At 44.9% G+C, this 25,396-nt stretch overlaps 2 protein-coding genes across 2 annotated transcripts in view; both read left to right on the top strand.

The window, feature by feature from the left end:
- Window positions 1–13,460, top strand: part of LOC129840385 (A disintegrin and metalloproteinase with thrombospondin motifs 5) — a 30,128-nt gene extending 16,668 nt beyond the window's left edge. Inside the window, exons 5-8 of the mRNA XM_055908218.1 lie at window positions 5,836–6,019; window positions 6,231–6,406; window positions 8,319–8,494; window positions 10,049–13,460. Of these exons, the coding sequence (XP_055764193.1) occupies window positions 5,836–6,019; window positions 6,231–6,406; window positions 8,319–8,494; window positions 10,049–10,715 (1,203 nt within the window). The 3' untranslated portion in view covers window positions 10,716–13,460. The remainder of the gene's footprint in view (window positions 1–5,835; window positions 6,020–6,230; window positions 6,407–8,318; window positions 8,495–10,048) is intronic.
- Window positions 13,461–17,917: 4,457 nt separating this feature from the next.
- Window positions 17,918–25,326, top strand: adamts1 (ADAM metallopeptidase with thrombospondin type 1 motif, 1). Its single transcript, XM_055908411.1, has 8 exons — window positions 17,918–19,590; window positions 20,759–21,102; window positions 21,354–21,486; window positions 21,638–22,095; window positions 22,592–22,778; window positions 23,084–23,262; window positions 23,558–23,733; window positions 23,992–25,326. Exons 1-8 carry the CDS (start codon window positions 18,966–18,968, stop codon window positions 24,728–24,730), a joined length of 2,841 nt encoding a protein of 946 aa, XP_055764386.1. The 5' UTR covers window positions 17,918–18,965; the 3' UTR covers window positions 24,731–25,326.
- Window positions 25,327–25,396: the final 70 nt, after the last annotated feature.

Raw genomic sequence — 25,396 nt, 5'->3', positions numbered from 1 at the left:
AACATCTACATTTTAAGTCTAATTAATCCATGTAATACAGCCTACACCTTCACAATAAATCCATTATTTATTTTAGACAGGTCTAAAGAAACATGATTTGAAGAAAATGTTTTCAATTTCAGAAGAACAGAATAGCATACTCTGAGTTGTCCTTATGTCAGGTCCTGATCTGGCTATGCCAAATGGCTGTGGGCTACACTAGTTCATTTAGTAGACAAGATTTGCTTAGAAATCCGTGGCGGTATTTTATATCATTTTATAGTATGAAGAATAGAATTGAAAATACCTGAATAAAATAGAAATTATATTTCCCCCCTGAAAGATTTCAGGGAGTGTGCACATGCGGCTATATTCTGTGTTGAGCGGTTAACAAATAAACAGATACTCCTATATGCTTAATTTAGAGTTATTTATGTAACTTTAGTTGTGATACAAATGTTGGGCTATATGTTTTGATTTTTAATACATTCTAAGGCTTCATGATTCGACTCTAATGATGATTTGAAAAAAGTTGCATGAAAGGCATGAGCTCTGCTTTGTTTTTTAGGGCAGGCTGTACACACTTCATCAGTCTCTCATTCACAATCTAACAAGCACTTGATAGTGCCTCAAATTTCCCAGCTGCTTCCCTTTTGTGTGGCCGTAATGCTCCCTAAAAAGTCCATGCCTTTTGCGGCCGGTGGCCATTGTGCCCTTGGGCTGAATATAATAATTATAATTCCCTTCTCCCTGCTGCGTGTCAAAGCACCTCTTACTCACATGGCTCTCACGTGATTGGGTCTTTCTCACAGGCTACAAGTAAAGACCGACACATCGGGGGATGCAACTGCACACATCCTTATCTAATTCCGAGGAGCATATTGAAGATATTGGAAGACCTGTCCACATTTACTTTTTGTCAGCCACCAAGATGATTATGCCTAATGAACAGCAAAGCACTAGCCTATGTCCATCTACTATCCCCCATAGTACAAAAGTTGACCTATTCTGTGCAAGAAATAAATATTCCAAACATAGTCTGAGACAATTGTGGGATGCAATAGATCCCTAATTAATACAAGCACTAGAATAAAAAATACCTGTTTTAAGCAATGAGCCTGACGCAACAGATCAGAACGTTTAGCTTAAAATGTTGATAAACTATTAGGCTATTTCTTCACATTATAAGCGCAGCAATGTGCACACGGCAGTAGGCTATAAGTATGAATGTTCCATTAGCTGGAAAACACCATTCTCAATAGTGACTGCAAGTGCGATTATGCATGTAATGCTTTTATTATAAAGGTGCATTTTTATGGTGAAAAGGTTATTCCCCAAACTTGAATTTCCCGTGCTAAAATGTGTATGCCAGTTAGGCTCTAAACCTGTTGTAAAACAGAATAATGTGCTTCATTTTAAGAAGTTATTTGGCCACTTTAGTGTCTTGATACAAACCTTATCATAACACATAGGCCTATGGTCTAGGCTACATGAGGTGTGTGACTATGATTTTAAGAAGTCACAAAAAAAAAAGGAAGACACTGTTTCTTGCCTTAAGCTGGGCATCATTCACAAGTGATAATATATCATTCACAAGTGATAGGCTAATATTGTCACTCATCAGACTATTCTTGATTTCACATTGTCTTTACATATACACGGTGTCCTTAATGTTTTGTACACTCCAGGTAGAGGGAGGGTAGGAGAAAGTTGGAAAGAATTAGAAGGTTTCCGTAACGTTTACTGCACATTGCCATTTATTTGGTCTTTACTGTCACAGACTCTCAATGAATCTAATTCCATTGAATTTGATTTGAAACAAGATTACTAGAGGAGTGTCTGTGTGTATTATTGGCAGGTCGGAGAAAGAGGGAAAGAATGTTTATTTTGTATGTGGGCGTGCCTGTGTGTTTACCCTCCTCTCAGACTGTTCTCTTAGCCGGCTGATTCTGTTTGAGTCTTTTCAACTTTCAACTTTCAACTTTTCACTATACTTTAATCGTCACCGCCATTTCGGTTGTCTTTGTGTCGAAGCGGTACGTTCAAAAAAACGTTTGTTCTATTAGAGTTACAGTGTAAGAGTCACTTCATTTTGAAATATTTTAAAAGAGACATCCCACCAGAATCACTCTCAACAGACTATACAAAGCCTACATACAAAGTATATGTTTTGGTTATTCATATTTAGACTTGTGGCTATTGACACTAATGATATGTCAGGCTATAGTCACCTAACTAGAATATAGTTCTAGACCAACTAGACATCAATATTCAGTGGGGAGTAGTGAACTACATGTAGTGTAACTAGTAATTTAACCACATTTTAAAGTAGCTTGTTAGTGTTTTCAGTAGTTAATTACTTTTTTGCCATGTCGTGGTATAGCTAACTACTGGAAATATACACTACTTAAAAAATATATGGTTATTGGCAAGACTTTCCTTTCTTTTTCAGCAGCAGACCTGCCTAATTCTCACTTTAAACACATTTTTGTGTGTTTAATAGGCTAAATTACACACCCTGTTAAAGTAGGACTCCAGAGTGATCTGTTCTTGCAATTTCAGATTTAGTAACTTGAGTTCAGTAAATTATATTTTTTATTAAGGGTAGATTTAGTGTAGCTTAACTTCTTCCAGTGTGCAGTATTTGGTAGCTTGGTAAACTATATCTTCAGAGTAGATTCCCAAACACTGTCTATATTGTATATCTAGACCCACTTACTAGACATCTAACTAGAATATAGAGTAGATCTATCTAGACCAACAATCTATTTCAAAGTAATCGCAAACAAAATGTTCAATGAAAATATGCATGTTTATTTTGGATGGGAAGAGGAGAGGGGATGGGAGGAGAGGAGAGGACAGGAGGTTTCACACCTGCTGGAGGGGGGTCCCACTAGGGGACCTAAGGGTGAAGAGGAGGGGGGTACAACGACCCATTGAGAGCTGCAACAACATAAAAACAGGACATAAGGGGGTTAGGTTAATCCTAGGATCAAAGGTGAGGGGTTACAGTCCATTGTTAGTTTATTGGTTATGTGTTGGGTTAGGGCGATACAATGTTCTACTCCTCGCCTTAATGCTACATAGCAACTTCCCCTGTAGGATTTAATCTCTCTTTCATTCTCGACCATCCTACTCACCAGCCTCTGTCTCTCATTCACCAATGTCTCTCGCTCCTCCTCTCCAACTCCTTCCTCTTCCTTGTCTGCGATGTCCTTTTCTCTCGTCTCTATCTCTCCGTTCTTTATGACCAGGAGTTTGGCTTGATTTGCCATAGTCCTCCTCTCTCCATCTCTTCAACATTGACTCCTGCCCCAGTCTATTCGTTTCCATCCTCTCTCTCTCCATCTGCACTCTGTTTCTTTCCACCTCTTTCCTCGCCTTCCTCAGCCTCTCCTTCTCCATCTTCCTTATCTTTCCCTCTGTCAACTCTTTCTCTTTTGTCAGCTGCGCACTCACCCTCTCCACCTCCTCTCCCTTCACCTCCTCCACCTTCACCTTCACTTCATCTGCCCAGTTCTGAACATTCTCCTTCTCCTCCCTGACAGCCATCCTTTCTTCCATCAGCCACTCGCTTTTCAGAACGATCTGCCGCCTCTCTCTTCTCAGAATCTTCCCTTCTCTCCCGGCAGTCTTCTCCATCTTCTCCACCTGCATCTCCCTCTTCTCCACTTCCCTCCTTGCCACCTCCACCTTCCTCTCCTCCGCCACCTCCTTCCTTGCCTCCGCCACCTCCTTCCTCTCCTCCGCCACCTCCTTCCTCTCCTCCGCCACCTTCTTCCTCTCCTCCTTCACCCCATTTTTCTCCTCTGCTACCTCCCTCCTTTCCACCATCACCTGCTCCTCTCTTCTCCACCTCCACCTCCTTCCTCTCCACCTGCTCCTCCCTCCTCTTAAACTCCTCCTCCATCCACCTTAACTCCTCCTCCTTCTTCTGGTTGGACTCCACCCTCTTCTTATCCTCCTCCATGGCTTTGAGCTGAAGGACAGTCTGTAAGAATGACACTCCGTAAGTCAGTAAGAGAGTACATGTTCATTTTACAGACCATCTCAGCACAACAGTCAGTCGCTGGTCATGATGACCCACTCAGACCAAATACTATTTGAAATCTTTCAAATACCTTGAGCGTTACTCTATACTGCTTGGAGTGCCAGATGGGTTGTGTTTACCGTTTTGGGACTATTCTATTGGTCTATTGAGCCAGGAAGGCTCAATTGAGCACAAGGTCCTGAACCCACTACAACTAACAACCCATAGAATAAACCGAGAGAATGAAGTGTAGTGTGATAGAATATAGAATTAGAATGAATTATTGTAGTTATATAGGTTGTTAGTTGTAGTGTTATAGAATTAGAATGAATAGAAACCATAGAATGAATCATTCTAATTCGATGGGTTGATAGTTGTAGTAAGATAGAATTAGAATGAAGAGAACCTGTAGAATGAATCATTCTTATTCTATCTAACAACTAGACCTGAGTTTAAAATCTGTGCTTGATTGAGCTTGCCTGGTGCATTGGAACCAATGGAATACTCCCAAAAGTGTGAACCCTGCCCATCCGGCACCTCAGACAGGCTTAAGCAAACGCTCAAAGTATTATATTTTTTTTTAAGATTTCAAATACTAGACCTCTTTGAACCCAGATCTACTAACAACATTATACCTTTCCATGATGACGGACTTGTTACCATTAGTCTAATAATATCATGGATGTTTATAAACGGTCAAATGAACAAAGTACATCAAATACATGAAGTAAAATACAGAAACTTGACACTCACTTTAGAGACTGCCAGCCTCCGTGACCTCCCCTTCATCGTCAAGACCTAAAGCAATACAAAATACTATACAAACAATATATATATATATATATATAGAAATAAGCAGCAAATAAAACAAATAATATGAGGAAATATATAATGTACCAAAACTAGAGTAAAATAGAAATAGATTAGGCTAAATAGTTGGTTGAATATTTCGCAGGTGTTTGCAGCTAGTAGCAGATAGTGTTGGTAGCAGTCCAAAAATAAATGGAATCTGATTTGTGCCTGGGTGGCGTAACATTGGAATGTTTACACCATCCGTTGCCATGGTAAATGGTCATGTCATAGAGGTAAATCAGGATAGTTGTATCTTTGTGATGTCATCACAAATATCAACATTCTACATGATGTAATAATGATAGCAACATCTGTGGCCTCTCCAATGATAGTAGGCCCAGTAATTAAGAAGAAATAATCATACAAATGTAAAATAAAAAACACAGAACAAATAAACAAAGAAGAATAGAGACAATACATAACAAATCAAGACAGTTCAGATCAGCTTTCTCTCCCCCAATCCTAACCTTAACCATTAGTTGTGAAAATGCTAAAATGATCCAAGATCAGCATCTAGGGGCAACTTGTTGTAGGCTTGCATGTGAGCTAGCATAGCACATTGCTACAGTCTGACTTTGCCTTGATGTACTGGGTCGCCTTTGAACATTACTTTCATTTCTATCCTCATGCCGCCCCACACCCCTCTCAATGTATTCCACTTGAACAGACAATCACGTGCATGCATTTGCACAAATGGATCAAACACACACACACACACATAAACACATGCATCACACACAGACACACACACACATTTTACACGTGGCTTGGCTGCCGGCCAATCCAACTTTTAACGTGCTCACTAGGCAACTTTAACAGTACTCTCCTATCTCTCCCCTTCCTCTCTCCCTCTCCTGCTCTGATCTCTCTTTCTCTCTATCTCTCTCTCAATCTCTTTCATATCGCCTCCTGCTCTTCTATCTCCTCTTTCTCTTTCATCTTCCCGCTCTCCTCTCCTCATTCTCCTCTCCAAGGCATCTAACCATGGTAGTTGGAGTTCGTGGGGTCCGTGGGGGGCATGTTCGAGGACGTGTGGTGGAGGGGTGCAGTTCGCCCAGCGTCTGTGTAACAACCCGCCACCCCGAAACAATGGGCGCTACTGCACCGGCAAGAGAGCCATCTACAAGTCCTGCAGTGTCACCCCGTGCCCCTCGCCCAGTGAGTTTAGTACTGCAGATTGACTGGCTGATGCGTGTGATCACATAGTGCTATAGACACACATAAGCACACACAAGTATACATTTGCTCATGCAAATACACAGGCTTACAATAGATCAATGAATGGTAAATATTTTGACTCTCTCTGTCTGTCTCTTGCTCTCACACACACACACACACTCTAACATGTGGTGGAACTTACCTCCTCTAGGTAAGAGTTTCCGCCAGGAGCAGTGTGAGGTGCGGAACGGCCCCCAGACAGACCCTAAGGGGGTCAAGACCTTTGTGGAGTGGGTACCCAAGTTCGCAGGAGTGCTGCCTAAAGATGTGTGCAAGCTGACCTGCCGGGCCAAGGGCACAGGCTACTATGTAGTGTTCTCGCAGAGGGTGAGTGAAATAAGAGAAGGGCACTGGGGAGTGAAAGAGTGTGAGTGAGGGTACAGTACTTTGGAGTGCTGTCTTCCACTATCACTAGTCCACTACCTTTGGTTAGCACGACTTGTAGTGTCCGCTCTGCTAGTATGATAATGATAAAGATGATGATATTGATATACCCATGATAATGATATATGCAGTGCCTTCAGAAAGTATTCACGCACCTTGACTTTTCCACATTTTGTTGTGTTACAAAGTGGGATTCCAGTGGATAAATTGTCATTTTTGGTCAAAATAGTCAGAAGTGTCAAAGTGGAAGAAAAATTTGAACAATAAAACAAAATCCCTATTATATCTTGATTAGATAAGTATTCACCCCCTTGAGACAAAACATGTTAGAAACAGCTTTGGCAGCATTTACAGCTGTGAGTCTTTTTGGGTAAGTCTCTAAGAGATTTGCACACCTGATTTGTACAATATTTGCCCATTTTTCTTATTCTGTAACTAGGCCGCACAGGAACATTCAACGTCGTCTTGGAAAGCAACTCCAGTGTAGATTTGGCCTTGTGTTTTAGGTTATTGTTCTGCTGAATGGTGAATTCATCTCCCAGTGTCTGTTGGAAAGAAGACTGAACCAGGTTTTCCTCTAGGATGTTGCATGTGCTTAGCTGTATTTTGTTTATTTTTATCCCCCCCCCCCCAAAACTCCTTAGTTCTTGCCGATGACAAGCATACCCATAACATGATGCAGCCACCACCATGCTTGAAAATATGAAGATTGGTACTAAGTGATGTGTTGTGTTGGATTTACCCCATACATAACGCTTTGTATTCAGGACATTTCTTTGCCACATTTTTTGCAGTATTACTTAAGTGCCTTGTTGCAAACAGGATGCATGTTTTGGAATATTTTTTATTCTGTACATGCTTGGTGTACCGGCATGGTGAAATCCTTCCTCTCCGGACAACTGAGTTAGGAAGGACGCCTGTATCTTTGTAGTGACTGGATGGTGTATCAATACACCCAAAGTGTAATTAATCACTTCACCACGATCAAAAGGCTATTTAACATCTGTTTTTTTTGTTTTGTTACACATCTACCAATCGGTGCGTTTCTTTTGCTTGAAATTCATTACTTGTTTGAGGGACCTTAACAGATAATTGTATGTGTGGGGTACAGAGATGGGGTAGTCATTCAAAAATCATGTTAACCACTATTATTGAACAGAGAGCGAGTCTATGCATCTCATTATGTGTTTTAAGCAAATGTTTACTCCTGAACTTATTTAAGCTTACCATAACAAAGGGTTTGAATACTTATTGACTCAAGACATTTCAGCTTTGAATTTTTATTAATTTAAAAAATGTTCTACAAACAACATTCCACTTTGACATTATGGGGTATTGTGTGTAGATCAGGCTGTAACAGAACACAGAATTGCTTTCTGAAGGCACATGATAATATACCCACGATGACCGTGAGAATACTGATGATGATGATAATGATGATAGATTTATTTTATATACCGCTATTCATACAGAATCTCACAGTCGCTTTAAAAATATATATTTCAGGGAGATGGTCTTCCACAGATAAATGATGATGCAGTTCAGTAAAGTAGAGTTGAGTGCAGGTGGCGTCGATAGTTCTTCATACAGCCGGCGAGGGAAAAATAACAGTCAGGCAGTCAGTCAGCTCTTCATCAGGCACCTCTGTCTTTGAAGTTCACAGATACTTTTCCTTTGTAGGTAGGCTAGAACATCTACCACCGAATCTGTAGCACCCACCTGGGTAATGCTTCGGCAGCTAAAAGCGCCACACCTCGGCAGTAATCAGCAACAATCTCCTACGAGGCGAGCCTCTGATGAGGATGATGAAGACTACAACAACAACAAAGATGATAATATCTTATGTCTCCTCCAGGTGGTGGACGGGACAGAATGCCGGCCGTACAGCAGCTCAGTGTGTGTGAAGGGCAAGTGTGTGCGTACCGGATGTGACGGCATCATTGGCTCCAAGCTGCAGTTTGACAAGTGTGGCATCTGCGGAGGGGACAGCACTGGCTGCATCAGAGTGATAGGCAACTTCACCAAGAAGAGGTAAGGGAACCCACATACACATATACACACTGAAATTGAAAAGAACATTTGGTGTTTACATGTGTTTACAAGACAAATCAAAACTGAAATTGAGATTTTTCACTTCAAAGTCAAAAAATGGTCTTCACTTAATTATTCAAAATTCTAATTATTTGGTTGGAGGCTGATTCTTGTTTGTTGTGTAATTTATCTCACATGTAGTAAGTTGCAGGTGCCAAATGGAAAAAATTGTCAGAACCTTATAAAAACAGAACCTTCTGCTCTGTTGCACTCAATTGGAAAGGGTAAACTGTATTTTCACGTATCTGTACATCTTGAGTACATTTGAAGGAATGGTCTATAGATTGTCTTCCTCTCCATCTCCATCTTTCATTCAACACATTGACACATTCTTCTTCATGATATACATTTCTCACACTCACTCTTTCACTCGCTCTAACATCCACCCTTCTCCCTCAAGTCAGTTTGTCAAATTTCTCCCCTGCTAGAGCTGCCCCGGTCAACTGTAAGTTCTGTTATTGTGAAGTGGAAACATCGAGGAGCAACAACGGCTCAGCCGCGAAGTGGTAGTCCACACAAGCTCACAGGACGGGACGGCCGAAGTGCTGAAGTGCGTAGTACGCAAAAATTGTCTGTCATCGGTTGCAACACTCACCACCGAGTTCCAAACTGTCTCTGGAAGCAACGTCAGCACAAGAACTGTTCGTCGGGAGCTTCATGAAATGGGTTTCTATGGCCGAGCAGCCGCACACAAGCCTAAGATCATTATGTGCAATGTCAAGCGTTGGCTGGAGGCTGGAGTGATGTAAACCTCGCCACCATTGGACTCTGGAGCAGTGGAAAACGTGTTCTCTGGAATTGATGAATCACGCTACACCATCTGGCAGTCCGACGGACAAATCTGGGTTTGGCGGATGCCAGGAGAACATTACCTGCCCCAATGCATAGTGCCAACTGTAAAGTTTGGTGGAGGAAAAATCATGGTCTGGGGCTGTTTTTCATGGTTCGGGCTAGGCCCCTTAGTTCCAGTGAATGGAAGTCTTAACGTCAATGACATTCTAGACAATTCTGTGCTTCCAAAAGTTTGGGGAAGGCCCTTTCCTGTTTCAGCATGATAATTCCCCCGTGTGCAAAGCGAGGTCCATACAGAAATGGTTTGTCGAGATTGGTGTGGAAGAACTTGACTGGCCTGCAAAGACCCCTGACCTCAAACCCATCTAACACCTTTGGGATGAATTGGAACCCCGACTGCGAGCCAGGCCTAATAGCCCAACATCAGTGCCCGACCTCACTAATGCTCTTGTGGCTGAATGGAAGCAATTCCACGCAGCAATGTTCCAACATCTAGTGGAAAGCCTTCACAAAAGAGTGGAGGCTGTTATAGCAGCAAAGGGGAGACCAACTCCATATTAATGCCCATGATTTTGGAATGAGATGTTTGACAGGCAGGTGTCCACGTACTTTTGGTCATGTAGTGTACAACATACCGGGGACATACACACACTCCTCACTCTCCTGTAACTTATTTTTCCCCTCTCTCCCTCCCCCATGCAGTAAGGGCTACACAGACGTCGTGAAGATCCCAGCGGGCTCCACCCACATCAAGGTCCGCCAGCACAAGCCCAAGGACCAACCCCGTTACACAGCCTACCTGGCCCTGCGTCGTCCCAGTGGCGACTACCTTCTCAACGGCAAGTTCATGATCTCTACCTCAGAGACAGTCATCCCCCTCAACGGCTCGGTGCTCAACTACAGTGGCTGGAGCCAGCGGGACGAGTGGCTACACAGCATGGGCCCTGGGGCCCTCAGAGAGGCCCTTACAGTTCAGATTCTGGCCACGGACGCCAAGAGGCCCCTGGATATCCGCTACAGCTTCTTCATGCCTCGTCGTGTTTCGGCTCCACCACCGCCACCTCCTCCGCACACCTCCACAACTACACCCACCACTACTACTACAACAACCACCTCTGCTAGATCAAGCAGTAGAACCACATCGGCCCTGTTTTCGGCTCTGGCTCTCTCTAGAGCCCCAGGGGTGTCGACGGCGGCCTCTGGGCCCCAGTGGGTGACTGGCCCCTGGATGATCTGCTCCAGGACTTGTGACACGGGCTGGCAGAGCCGCACGGTGCAGTGCAAGGACCCGCAGGCCAAGCTGGCCAAGGGCTGCCCTCTGGGCGACCGCCTCTCCGCCTTCAAACAATGCCTAGTGAAAAAGTGTTGAGATGACCAGAAACTAGACTCCCATGAAAGTAGGGGGTACACACAGACAGAGACACTGGCTATTGACAGTCAACCCCTCCTCTTCCTTACCCCACACCCTACTATGCCAGGCCCTGCTTGGGACAGCTACAGACATACGGCGGATACATGTGAACACTTCCGAATAGTGCAGCCGCCCAATCAACCCCCACTTGTCAAATCCCTCCTCTATCTGAAGGTTTCGTTTGTATTCCTCTGTTAATGACACTTTTTTGTTTGCTTTTCTGTATGTTCTTGCTACTGTGGGTTTTTCATGATTGTCCGCTTTGTCTCTTTGTCTTGTGTGACTGCGCACCTCTGGACCATGGGCCTCCGTACTAGTCTGTTGTGGGGCACTTTTTCTCCACTTCCGTTCGGGGTCCCCTTTTTTCTTTTTGCTCCTCCCACGGCCGATTCTCCACATAAGATTGGTCTATCCAACTTCCTGTTTTGGATTGCGGACCAGGAAGTAGCCTGGGGGCACAACCAAGAGCAAACGATCCGTACTGTAACCAGTCCAGAAATGGGGTTGAACCGCACTGCAAACATCCCAGGTCAGAAAATGGACATACAGTGATAGACTGAGTTGGGGCAGAGTTGTGCCCAACAGCTAGTGCTGAGCGATTAACCTACATTTAGTTTATTATTTTGGTTTTTAAACAACTAATTGACAGACTTTGTTTTCATTATTTGGATTCCATGTAGTTATGTTTTTTTTCTGTGGACTCAATGTGCACATTGATCAGTTTCTCTAGAAATAATTCAGATCAAGCGTGGGATAGAGAGCATTTACTTAGCGAAGTATCTCTACCTGAAAATGCATAGTCTAAGTGGTTGGTAGTTGGTATTCAGCAGGCATAAAAGTATGCAGGCATAAAAGTCACTATAATTATTACTTGTTTTATTCTGTGTTACAGCATTCAACCCACCTAATGCATAGTGCATTTAATGTTTTCAAAAATGATTGAAATCGAAAACCATGATTATATTTTAATAATCGAACCGAAACCGAACCGACCTCAAAAAGCACTAATCGCTCAGCACTACCAACTGCCAATTCCCAGTGACCCCTATAGAGTGACACTGGGCCAAGAGACCATGGTGACCCTTCAACTCTGACCTTTGTGGAGGTTAAAGGTTGTAATTATATAGGATTACATAATGAGTGGGGCTAAGCTTGACATTTGAGTGTTTGTCTTTGTGTGTGTGTGTGTGTGTTTGTTTATATTGTGAACATACAAGTGTGAACATATAGTGTTTTTGTCATACTCAGTGTCCTAAACTCTGTTAATGGACTTTAACCCTCAGTTCCATTTGTATCACTATGCGGGTGCTAGAGGGCCGCTACCATTTTGTCACTGTGTTTATTGGCTCTCCACGTCTGTCTGTCTTTCTGTCTGTTTGTCTGATTAGGAAAAAAAGCAATTCTTGCTAGTATGACAATGTGTGCACTGGATACTCGCAAATACAGCAAGAGGGAAACTAACCCAGTCATACCTGACCAAATACACTTCTACAACTCGTTCTCTCTCTCTCTCTCTCCATTTCTCTCTCTCTCGCTCTCTCTCTCTCGCTCTCTCTCTCTCGCTCTCTCTCTCTCTCCATCTCTCCATCTCTCTCTCGCTCTCGCTCTCTCCATCTCTCTCGCTCTCTCTCTCTCGCTCTCTCTCTCTCTCTCCATCTCTCTCTCTCTCCATCTCTCTCCATCTCTCGCTCTCGCTCTCTCATCTCTCTCGCTCTCTCTCTCTCTCTCTCCAATCTCTCTCGCTCTCTCTCCATCTCTCGCTCTCTCTCGCTCTCTCTCTCTCTCCATCTCGCTCTCTCTCTCTCGCTCTCTCTCGCTCTCTCTCTCTCGCTCTCTCTCTCTCTCTCTCTCTCGCTCTCTCTCGCTCTCTCTCGCTCTCTCTCTCCATCTCTCTCTCTCTCGCTCTCTCCATCTCTCTCACTCACTCCCCCTCTCGCTCCCTCTCCATCTCCCATTCAACATATTGACACGTTCCTGTTTAAGCTATCCATTTCTCACACTCAAGTCTTTCTCTCACTCTGACATCCACTACCATCCATTCTCCGTCATCCCTCTATCCCTCACGAGCTTGTAATGCTAAACCACACCCCTTTTGACGGGTGGTGATAGACATGCAATATAGCGGATACATATGGGATCTTGCAACACAGGCACAACTCACTATTTGTCATACACAGGCACAGACACACATTCACATAAAGAATACACAACACCCCCAAATGACTTAATTAAGAGTATTTTCACTGTATTAGGCCCACATTAACGCATAATACACACATATGTATACACACATTTGAACTTGCACACTACAATACACATTTAGATAGAAACACCAGTATCACATATGTACAGAATACATTTTGCACACACACATAAATATGTAAAGAAAATTAAACCACACGCATGCATGCAAACACACACACACACCAATATACTGTATATGTATTACTGTTTGACTCTTCCCATGGGAAAAGACCCTTTCGTTGAACGACAGAAACACAGCACTGAACTTGTAATTTATTGTTTGTACAACTGGTATGTGAAAAAAAACCATGTGATGAATTTATTTATTATTATGGTAATGTTGTATCATATTTACTATTTAACTAAGAATATGACTGTGCAGAATAATTCATTTTGACGAAAATTGTGTTTTCTAGTCATCTACATGAATATATGTATATAAAATGTATATATTTAAAAGCTCTGTGTCGGTTTCATTCATTTATTGGACGTGTCCAGAACTTTTTTTTTATTTACTAGAAAAGACCCTTGTGGTACGAAACTTCTTTTGAAAGGGCGACTTGAACTAAAGTAGCAAAGTATCCTCTCTCTCTCTTTCTCTTTCTCTTTTCAAGGGGCTTTATTGGCATGGGAAACATATGTTAACATTGCCAAAGCAAGTGAAGTAGATAATATACAAAAGTGAAATAAACAATAAAAATGAACAGTAAACATTACACTCATAGAAGATCCGAAATAATAAAGACATTACAAATGTCATACTCTCTCTCCCTTCCGCTCTCTCTCTCTCCCGCTCTCTCTCTGACCTTACGTACAAGAGGTTAAAGCCTTGTTGCCAGATTGTTAGATTATGGCCTATGGTCATGCAACCATGCATACAGCGGTTACAGTGAAAGTTGTGCCCCATCACAATGTGATCAGAACTACTCCTGTTTGATCATGTGACAATGCACTCAGGTCAAATGGAACGTACGGTAATCAGTCCCTTCATGGACTGACTTAAAATCCCAGTTCAATCATTAAAAAAATCTTTATTGACAATGAGACGGACAGCCAGACTACACCGATCTACAACAGTATAACAGCTAGGAGAGAAGAACGCAAAGACCTTTTCAACTCTTTATGAAGAAGAGAGAAAACAACTGATAGGTGATGAATGTATAACCATTATAAATCACAGCGTATGTCACAGTTCAGAAAGGCAACATAAAAACCTAGTTGACTGCTGTTTAGTGTCACCCTCGCCTCATGGAGTTTAAGGAAGACCATACACTTGCTCTTCCCTTCTCTTTATTCAATCGCTGGCAAGAAAAAGTATGTGAACCCTTTGGAATTACCTGGATTTCTGCATAAATGTGATATATAATTTGATCTGATCTTCATCTAAGTCACAACACTAGACAAACAGTGTGCTTATACTAATGATTGTAATGATTGTATTTTTCTTGTCTATATTGAATACATAAACATTCACAGTGTAGGTTGGAGAAAGTATGTGAACCCCTAGTCTAATGACTTCTTCTAAAGCTAATTGGAGTCAAGAGAACTAACCTGGAGTCGAATCAATGAGACGAGAATGGAGATTTTGGTTAGAGCTGCCCTGCCCCATAAAAAACTCACAACATTTTTGTTTGCTATTCACAAGAAGCATTGCCTGATGTGAACCATGCCTCGAACAAAAGAGATATCAGAAGACCTAAGATGAAGAATTGTTGCCTTGCATAAAGCTGGAAAGGGTTACACAAGTATCTCTAAAAGTCAGTCCATGGTAAGTCAAATTGTCTATAAATGGAGAAATTTCAGCACTGTTGCTAGTCTCCCTAGGAGTGGCCGTCCTGCAAAGATGACTGCAAGAGCACAGCGCAGAATGCTCAATGAGGTTAAGAAGAATCCTAGAGTCTCAGCTAAAGACTTACAGAAAACTTTGGAAGATTCTAACATCTCTGTTGACGAGTCTACAATATGTAAAACACTAAAGAAGAATGGTGTTCATGGGAGGACACCACGGAAAAAGGCACTCCAATAAAAACATTGCTGCACGTCTGAAGTTCGCAAAAGAGCATATGGATGTTCCACAGCGCTACTGGCAAAATATTCTGTGGACAGATTAAACTAAAGTTGTGTTGTTTGGAAGGAAGGAACACACAACACTATGTGTGGGGGGGAAAAAAGACACAGCACCCCAACATCAAAACCTCATCTCAACAGGCTGCTTTGATGCCTATCATCGACGGAAAAATAATTTCCCAAGTTTATCAAGACATTTTGCAGGAGAATGTAAGGCTATCTGTCTGCCAATTGAAGCTCAACAGAAGTTGGGTGATGCAACAGGACAACAACCCAAAGGACAGAAGTAAATCAACAACAGCATGGCTTGAACAGAAGAAAATACGCCTTCTGGAGTGGCCCAGTCAGTCCTGACCTCAACCCTATTGAGATGCTGTGGCATGACCTCAAGAGAGCATATCCCAAGAATATTGTGGAACTGAAACAGTTTTGTAAAGAGGAATGGTCCAAAATTCCTCCTGCACGTTGTGCAGGTCTGATCCGCAACTACAGAAAACGTTTGGTTGAGGTTATTGCTGTCAACCTGCACTGTGAATGTTTACACGGTGTGTTCAATAAAGACATACAAAATTATAATTGTTTGTGTGTTATTAGTTTAAGCAGACTGGGTTTTTATATTGTTGTGACTTAGATGAAGAGCAGATAAAATGTTATGACCAATTTTTGCAGAAATCCAGGTAATTCTAAAGTGATCACATACTTTTTATTCCCACTGCACCTGCATTAACTAAGGTGTTGTCTTTCACTACAAGATTGATGACGATGATGATAGATCATTTTACCACAATCCCAGGTCAGATGAGAGTAGAAGTGCGTGCGTGCGTGCGTGCGTGCGTGCGTGCGTGCGGTTTCCCTGTTGCTATTTAAAAAGACATCCGAAGGTCATAGGGCATACTGTATGAACTACTCCATGATGAGAAGGGGCGGATGGAGTGTGATATGCCAAAGTGTAGACGTCACATTAGACACACACGCCTACACACACACACACACTCTAGAATGTGGTCACATTCATTCCTTTTTATAGCCAATGGGGATGGAGTGTACTTATTAACCTTCACGCCCTCATATAAATTAATATGTGTGCTAAATGTGGTGTAGTAGACGCCATCTCTCCATATGACATGTCCACTAACGTAGCGGAATAACTGTTACTCCCTTAAGAAACTGATATGTGTACGAGAATCAGGGTGTAGCTGCATATGATATTATATAATAGCCCTGATTCCCTTTACAGAGGCAATATGGGGTTCAGTGATCACTCATTTAAAAGTTTAAAAATGGATGTAGCAATCCCAGATTGCCCCTTTAAAGGCTGATATGTTCACTATGTTCTAGTGCATTGCTCCTTTCTAGGGACTAGTAAGAATGCTGTGGAGTCACTGTAAGTCCCTATGTGGCCCTGTAGAGTGTAAGAATTGATGGAAGTTCCAGTCCGGTGTTACTGAAGTCTGAGAACACTGAGGTCAAATGTGATGTTGTGCTGCCATCTGCAGGCTATAGGGCTTAAGTAACCAATAAATGATCTTCACCAACACAATAATACTACATGACTACGCCTTGCAAACCCTTTTCTGTGCCTAAATGAAATACCCAATAAAAACAAAGCAACAACAACCTATTGCCCTCCTTTGTGTTCCCAAAATACCATTGGCCCTCAGAATCAGAAGTCATTTAGAGATAGCAGAGGGGCCAGGTCCATTGAAATATATGCCATTGATCAGACTGTTTTATCCTAAGCGACTTACAGTTATGTATGCATACATTTTTCGTATGGGTGGCGCCGGGAATTTAACCCAAAATCCTGCCGTGCCATGCTCTACCAACTGAGCCATACAGGACAAGATGTCATTCATAATACAGAATGAATTCAAAGATATTGGATTTGGCAATCAATGACCTCTCAACAAAAATTGGGACTAAATGCCCCTCTATGCCACAGAGAAGTGTACAGTTTTCATTTTATGGCCCTTTTTTTATTTAGAATCCCTAATGCCTCCATACCTGGGTTAATTAAGATAGAAATTATGATCTTCCATACAACCAATTAATATTTTTTTCCCTTACATATGTGACATGCAAATGCTGAGCCAAAGGAGTGTATTTTTTGTATATTTTTTTAAGGGAGTCTAGTCTTACGTGGGAATAGCATGTGCCATGTGTTGGATTTTTGGCAGTAGCCTTTGGTGGTCCTTTGTTACTCCTTCCACGGTCCACGTCTGACATCTGCTGGACTACTATGTCACTACAACTATTCCCTCTCCTCGACCTGTTGCGTTTAAGGTGGCCCGTCACAATTCTTCCCTCGAAATTGTAAGTTAAATTCATATGACGGGCTCCAACTAATGCGTTAAAAATTGATTATAAATGTTTCCCTTATATGCTCTACTTGCCAGGCAGGCCATACTCATAACAGACTCGCAGTTCACTAAGAGGCTGAGACCACCGTGTATGGCACTTTATCCATCTTATCTCTTGATCTTTATCTCTTGGCTATTGGTGTTCCTGCACTGTACCTGTGACGTCTCGTGTTGTTCCCTTACGGTATGTACCACTTCTCTGTCCTGTTAAGACTAAGATGTACATGTAAGTAGACTTACCATACATAGACACCGTTGAGTTTAGTATTTTATTTGTGTGTCGTGTATCATTATTCAAACGTGATATATAATACTTAGCAAACATTTACTCGGTCACTGGGAGGGGGCGAGTAATCCGTCGATAATTCGTTTGGAAAGATTCCAGAGTACTGGATTTACACAAGTGATGCGGTTTGCACCATATGTTTGAGAAGAGGAGCTGGGATGACGAGCGCGGGGAGGGGAGGGGGTGTCCGTCCAAGGAGAGGGGCCCTGGCCTCGGAGGGTTGAGTGGAGAAGGAGATGCGTCGAAGGGACTATTCCACCTTAAGAACCCACCGGCCCCTCTGCGCTCCCTCTCCCCGAAGAGCTACGGAAACCCGCCAGGCCGACACCGCGCACAGCTCGCTTGGCACTGAGGTTATGCAAACGACTCCTCGCTCCCCGTATCGAGCCCCGGTGCGATGGTTGCCATGTCTGACCTGCTATCCCCACATCTCCAGTTTCACAGACACCACAACACTGCTACAGATAAACCACTGCCACCTTCATGAAGTATAATTTACATTCAACGTGTGGGTATAGCTTATAGGCTATATGAGCACAGCGTAAAAGTAGCAGGGGCGAAAAGTATATGAGTTTTTAGTGTAAATGATGAGAGCGTTTAGGGGGAGGACGGTGGTATGGGGAGAGGAGTGAGGGCTATAGTCCCGCCTACAAGCAGAGCAGGGGAAAAAATGGTTCTGGGCCAAACGCGTCCCACTCCACATTGATTGATTATTATGGCACGTCTCTATGTCTGCGTTTTGTTGCGCACGAGATTTCGTCTCTAAAAGATCAAAGGGGCTTCAGGAAGGGGTGGTCCCGAGTAGGGGGATATATAGGGAGCCGGGATCTGTCCGTCTTTAAGGCAAAATCAGAGCAGAAACTAGACGGCACAGTAGAAAAAAACCTGCGCCCGAAGTCACATAGAAACTCAAACAGCTGTTGAGCATTCAAGAGAGGGCTGAAAGAAACACCAACGTTCCGAAGAGTTGGAATTTATCTACTGCTGAGCTTTTTTCGACCAAGAGAATATAAGAAGACTCGAACTTGAAGCAACAAGATATGAAGTTTGAGCTGTAGACTATTTTGAATGGGGTTTGCACTGGATTTGTTTCCGTTTTAGTTTTTTTACACTTACACAATTTCTGGAGGTGTTTTAGTTCTTGGGCTGATATTTTTTAGTTATTAGTGGAGTCTTTTACGGATTTTACTTGCTTCGGTCAGACACTTCAATATAATTGTATCTTTCAGTTTGAAAGGTCTGACACGGAATATGATGTGGTTCGTTTGCGTCTCGTTCAGTTTGATTACCGCTCTGTGCGTGAGCGCGGCGCACGGCACATGGGAGGAAAGTACAGTTGTACCGGTCAGACTCGACCCGGTTCGGCCGGAGAGGGAAGCCGAGCAGGGCCGGACCCTTTCGGTAGAGGAGAGAGAGAAGGAGTCGGAGATGCGGGTATACCGGTTGGACGTATTTGGCAAACGGGTGGTCTTGGAGCTAGAGCCGGACCAGACCTTCCTGGCACCTGGGTTTGTGTTCCATGTGGTGGGGAGCCCGGAGTTGCAGGCGCAGCGGGAATCTGACAGCAGCGCAGCCGAGACTCGGTGCTTCTTCTCAGGCACGGTGAACGGGGAGGAGGACTCCGCAGCTGCGCTCAACCTGTGCCACGGACTACGGGGCGGCTTCTACCTCCAAGGTGAAGAGTACTTCATCTATCCCAATAATGCGACTGATGCACAGCCTATTGATGGGGACCTCCACCTCATTCGCCGGAGAGGTCGGGAATCTTTTGCAGAGGAGAGCAGCTCAAAGTGTGGGGTCAACGAGGACGAGGACAGGTTTCCAGAGAATCAGGAGACAAAAGTAAACCATGGAACCACTAACCCCGACCACCCAGGTACGCATTAACACTTATAAAACCTTTGACTTGGGTCCATTTAGGAATATGCTGACTTTACATCATATTCATAGGCCTAGGTCTTTTAGTAAGAAGAAACAATAAGCCAAGCTGTTCCAGATAGTCACTTAGTTGTGTTGTGCGTCTACGTCATGTATGGCAAACGAAAAGGACTCTGGCCCAATTCCTGTACCAGCCGTGTCCTGAGGCTTCAATTCCTGAAACGGGCAGAGTTTAGCCGGAGGATTTGTCTATCCAAACTACCTCATCTTCTGTCTTGGAGTGATACGTAAAATACCAATTTTACGCAAACATCTGAGCCTCTAATAATTACACACAGCAAAGGCTATATATTTAAATGTTGAGGTAAGGGTGGATAAGTCGATACTTTGACCGGTGCACAGCTAGGGTTAACGGGGAATGGGCTCAGCTTTGACAGTATACGCAGGCAAGGGGAGAAGGGGGAGGGCAAGGCTCGGAGGAAGTGAGCGGGGAGTGACCGAGGGAGGTACGGGCCGGGGACTGGGGCTGGTGGAAACTAGTCTCGCCGCCTCCTGGTACTGCACGTTGCAGGTCAGCACTGTCAGACATTTTCCCCGATTTTTTTTCTTCTCCCCGTCTCACACATCATTTCCGCCCAGTGAAGGTACATTTGGGAATGTAGTCCTTAGGAAGAGACGCCCATACAGAGAAAACAATTTCACGTGAAATTTCACATATGAACTCATGTAAAAACGTGTTTTTGGAAAAAACTAAAACATGTAATAATCACATGTGAAATGCATGTGGTTTTTCAGTAAGGGGCTGCTGAGTCGCCCAATGAGAGCCGCTGGAGCTGCTCCAGACACATCTGGAGAGGTCGATCTGCTCAGTGCTCAGGCGCTCTTCATCTGCCCTAGAAAATACAACTTTGTAGCCTACAATCCATGATGGCCTGTAGTATCACTTGTTACAACTCAAATAAAATCACTTGTGACTACTCAGATATTCGCCATAAGCAATTTGACATTTCATCTTCAAGTCTCTCATCTCTCATCAGACTGTTTACAGACTAACAGTTCATCAATTTAGACCAGAGAAACCAGGCTCTCACGAGAGAACTGTCTTAAAAGTCTGATTCTAGGCCAGTTTGTCTCACCTCTCTCGATTCTTCTCTCTTTCCATCCAGCCCACCACCAGCGGTCCAAGCGCTTTGTGTCCACGCCTCGCTTCGTGGAGATCATGATCGTGGCCGATCAGTCCATGGCCGAGTTCCACGGTGCCGGACTCAAGCCCTACCTGCTCACCATCATGGCGGTGGCATCGCGCCTCTACCGCCACCCCACCATCCACAACTCCATCAGCCTAGCCGTGGTCAAGCTCTTGGTTGTCTACGAGGAGGAGAGCGGCCCCCAGGTGTCGTCTAACGCTGCCCTGACCCTCCGCAACTTCTGCCAGTGGCAGCGGCAGCACAACCCGCCCAGCGACCGCCACCCAGAGCACTACGACACGGCCGTGCTCTTCACCCGAACGGTATGTTGCGTTTGCATTTTAACACTGTTTTCACAATGTTTTTGCACCGATGTCTACTGTGGTAACAGGCAACACCTTCACAACTACTTGGTTGCTTTCCAAATGGCACCCATTTCACTATATAGTTCACTACTTTTGATTTGAAACAGGGTTCTTCTTTATGATATGGGTTATGTGTCTGTGTGTGTATGTGTATGTGGGAAAGGCAGTGAGTTTGACAGTTGTGTTTTGTCCCTTCTCACCCCCTATAGGACCTGTGCGGCGCCCACTCCTGTGACACGCTAGGCATGGCGGATGTGGGCACGGTGTGCGACCCGGAGAGGAGCTGCTCCATCATCGAGGACGACGGGCTGCAGGCGGCATTCACCGTGGCACACGAACTCGGTAAGATGCCACCCTGATGCCAAGCTGACACATATGCACCATACATTCACATCTCTGTCCCTAGCCACACACAGTACACATCTCGTTTCTCAGTCCCAAACCAACCCCTTGTCTCCCCTCTCTCCATTCCTCCCTCTCTTTTGTGCCTTAGGCCACGTGTTCAACATGCCCCACGATGATTCCAAGCAGTGTGCCAGCGTCAACGGTGACCATTGGGGCTCGCACATGATGGCGTCCACCCTGTCCAACCTGGACCAACTCCAGCCCTGGTCGCCTTGCTCCGCCCTCATGGTCACCTCCTTCATGGACAATGGACACGGCCAGTGCCTATTGGACAAGCCCCACAAGTCCCAGCCGCTGCCTGCCACGCTACCCGGAACCGTGTACGACGCTGACCGCCAATGTCGCCTGACTTTCGGGGAGGAGTCACAGCACTGTCCCGACCTGAGTACCACATGTGTGGCGCTCTGGTGCACAGTGACCACAACCAATGGACTGCTGGTCTGTCAGACCAAGAACTTCCCGTGGGCTGATGGGACGCGGTGTGGCCATGACAGCTTCTGCCTGGCGGGACATTGTCTGAGCAAGACGGAGGCCGCTCGTCACCAGGTGGGTGTTAACACCGTTATAACACGGCCCTATGACAAAGTCTTAAAGTCAATGGGAGTGATGGAATTGGTCCATTGGGGGGAAAGGAAGTGTAATGCAGCTTTGGGATTGGCTAGTTTTAGATACATTGGATTAGGGCCAATGTTATGTCTTTTTTTTAGATATCAGACTAGCTATAAGAGTGTTGAAATGTTATAGGACCCTCAAACTCAAATCTGGACCTTGAAGCCAGTTCCACTGCATTTTTTCATTGTTACCTTATTATCAGAGACTGATGTTGACCAAGGACACCAGGTGTGTGCAATTAATTATAAGGTAGAACAGAAAACCAGCAGGCTCTGGCATTCATATGGTAAGAGTTGAGAACCCCTGTTATAGGGGCTAAAGTGTGTGACTATTAGCTTTTTAGCTATAGGATTACCTATAGGACTATTGAAGTGTTATATGGGCTAGTGTGTGTGACTATGAATGACGATGATGTCCTCTCCTGTTGCAGACTCCAGTCAACGGTGCCTGGGGAGTATGGGGACCATGGGGAGACTGTTCCCGTACCTGCGACGGAGGGGTGCAGTTCTCCTTCAGGGACTGTGATAGCCCTCTGCCCAAAAACGGGGGGAAGTACTGCGAGGGCAAGAGGATCCAATATCGGTCCTGTAACACAGAAATCTGCCCTGATAGCAACGGTAAGCGCCTCTGCTAGCCACACCTATTACATACTTAGTTCATGCTTATTACATAGCTAATACAGTAATTACTCTTATTACACACACATATTCATATATTTATACTTTGAAATTATACAACCTTATTTAGGCACATAGGCCACTGACTTGCCTATTGTACCCATACTTATACTTTCTACACGTTCGAGAATAGCCATACTTGAATATCACAGCCTACTGTAAAGTAAACCTAAGGCTCAAGCTAAACTAACAGTGAATATCACACCTCTCTCTCTCTCTCTCTCTTCATCTCTCTTTCTCTATAGGTGTGTCGTTCCGCGAGGAGCAGTGTCTGGCCCACAACGATATTTCGTCACAGGTGTCGTTCGGTTCGGGAGAGGGCGTGGAGTGGGTTCCCAAATATGCCGGCGTCTCGCCCAAAGACCGCTGCAAGCTGGTGTGCCGGGCCAAGGGCACGGGCTACTTCTTCATTCTGAAACCCAAGGTCAGTGAGGTCACACCACAGATACTTTTGCAAAAATGTAGACAAACACTATCTATGCTAGCTAGACTAGCTAACACTGCCTAGGCTAACTAGGCTAATACTGTCTAGGCTAACACAGTCTCTAGGCTAACTAGGCTAAGCTAACGCTGTCTAGGCAAACTAGGCTAACACTTTCTAGGCTAACTAGGCTAACACTGTCTCTAGGCTAACTAGACTAAGCTAATGCTGTCTAGGCAAACTAGGCTAACACTGTCTAGGCTAACTAGGCTAACATTTGTTTCTCTCCAACCGTAAGGTGGCTGACGGTACTCCCTGCAGCCCGGACTCCACCTCAGTGTGTGTGCAGGGTCAGTGTGTGAAGGCGGGCTGTGACCGAATCATCGGCTCCAGCCGTCGCTTCGACAAGTGCGGCGTGTGCGGAGGCAACGGCTCAACCTGCAAGAAAGTGTCGGGTGCCCTGGAGCGTGCCAGGTGAGAACAATGACCTATGACCTCAAAACAGCCATCTTTGACTAGAAATGACTGTTTTCTAGTTGAACCCATTTACTAACTTTTACTACAGTCTGTAGAATCCTATTTTTCTCTAATTAATCTATCTCTATCACTCTAAACCTCTTAGCCCTGCCATCTCTTTTTAACCCAGTCTCTTACAATTAACTTAACTCTTACACTTATGCATAACTTTTTACCATTGGCTATGTTTGACCCTTGTGTTTTTCTGTCCCTCAGGCCTGGTTACCAGAACGTCGTGACCATCCCCGCTGGCGCCACTCACCTGGACGTGAAGCAACGTGCCCCCGGTGGTGGTCGCCATGACAACAGCTACCTGGCAGTGTTGCGCCAGGACGGCACCTACCTCCTGAACGGCGACTACAAGCTGATGACTCTCGAAACAGACATCGCCCTCAAGGGGGCGTTGCTGCGATACAGCGGTAGCTCTGCCTCCCTGGAGCGTCTACGCAGCTTCTCGCCCCTCCCCGAGGCCCTGACCATCCAGGTATTGTCTGTAGGCGACTCGCCCCGTCCCCGTGTCAAATACAGCTACTTTGCCCCGAGGCCCGCTTTGGCATCACCTAGTGGTGGAACGGTGGCACGCCGCCAGTCCATCAATGCCATCCGGGAGCTGGGGGACGCTGAGTGGACCCTGCGGGAGTGGGGCCCATGCTCGCAGAGCTGTGGGGTCGGTACTCAACAGAGGGAGGTGCTGTGTCTGGATCCCCAGGGGCGGCCATCGCGGGAGTGCCCGGAGGAGCTGCGCCCGTTGGCTTCACGCCCCTGCGCCCCACAACCCTGTCCTTCATGGTTCCTGGGGGAGTGGTCGGCGTGCTCCAAGAGCTGTGGCCGTGGGTTCCGCAAGCGCCCGCTACGCTGCGTGGGACACAACGGGCGTACGCTTGCCCACGAGAGCTGCGACCCCAAAGACAGGCCTCGACCACTGCTGGACTTGTGCAACCAGAGCGCCTGCTAAGACTGTCGGGACTCACCTCATTGTTACGTCCCTGAAGGACAGCTCATGAAAGAAAGAAAGAAAGAAAGAAAGAATGAAAAAGACTAAAACAACCATATCGTCATGAACTTTGCGCCTGATAACACATTGACCTATCATGAGAATGTTTACATCCCAAGCAGAGTGCTTTCGTGGGTGTTTTCGGGGGGTCCAATGTGGCCGACTGATTGACTGACACTGCAGAGCCAACAACCTCTCTCTCAACTCCCTCCAGCTTGTTTGAGGGTAGACTTTAGTATTGTTTGGGTCTGCTTCGTGGCACTGCCACCCCTAGAACACCACACAGACTTGGTGCAGCTGCTCACTGGGCTGGCATGGGGGCACAATGCAGGCACACTGTGACCTTCTCCCTCCCTCTACCCCCCACCCATGTCAGTGGAGCTGAGATGGAGGAAGAGTTTAAGTGGACACTTCTCTTTCGAAAAAGCATGCTGCTTTAGGTGCCAATGACATGGCTTGTGTTTGTTTGTGTGTGTGTGTGTGTGTGTGTGTGTGTGTGTGTGTGTGTGTGTGTGTGTGTGTGTGTGTGTGTGTGTGTGTGTGTGTGTGTGTGTGTGTGTGTGTGTGTGTGTGTGTGTGTGTGTGTGTGTGTGTGTGTGTGTGTGTGTGTGTGTGTGTGTGTGTGTG

Source organism: Salvelinus fontinalis, chromosome 41 (genome assembly GCF_029448725.1).
Source record: "Salvelinus fontinalis isolate EN_2023a chromosome 41, ASM2944872v1, whole genome shotgun sequence".
Taxonomy (NCBI): domain Eukaryota; kingdom Metazoa; phylum Chordata; class Actinopteri; order Salmoniformes; family Salmonidae; genus Salvelinus; species Salvelinus fontinalis.
Note: the sequence above shows the minus strand (reverse complement) of the source record. Positions and strands in the feature narration are given on the sequence as shown.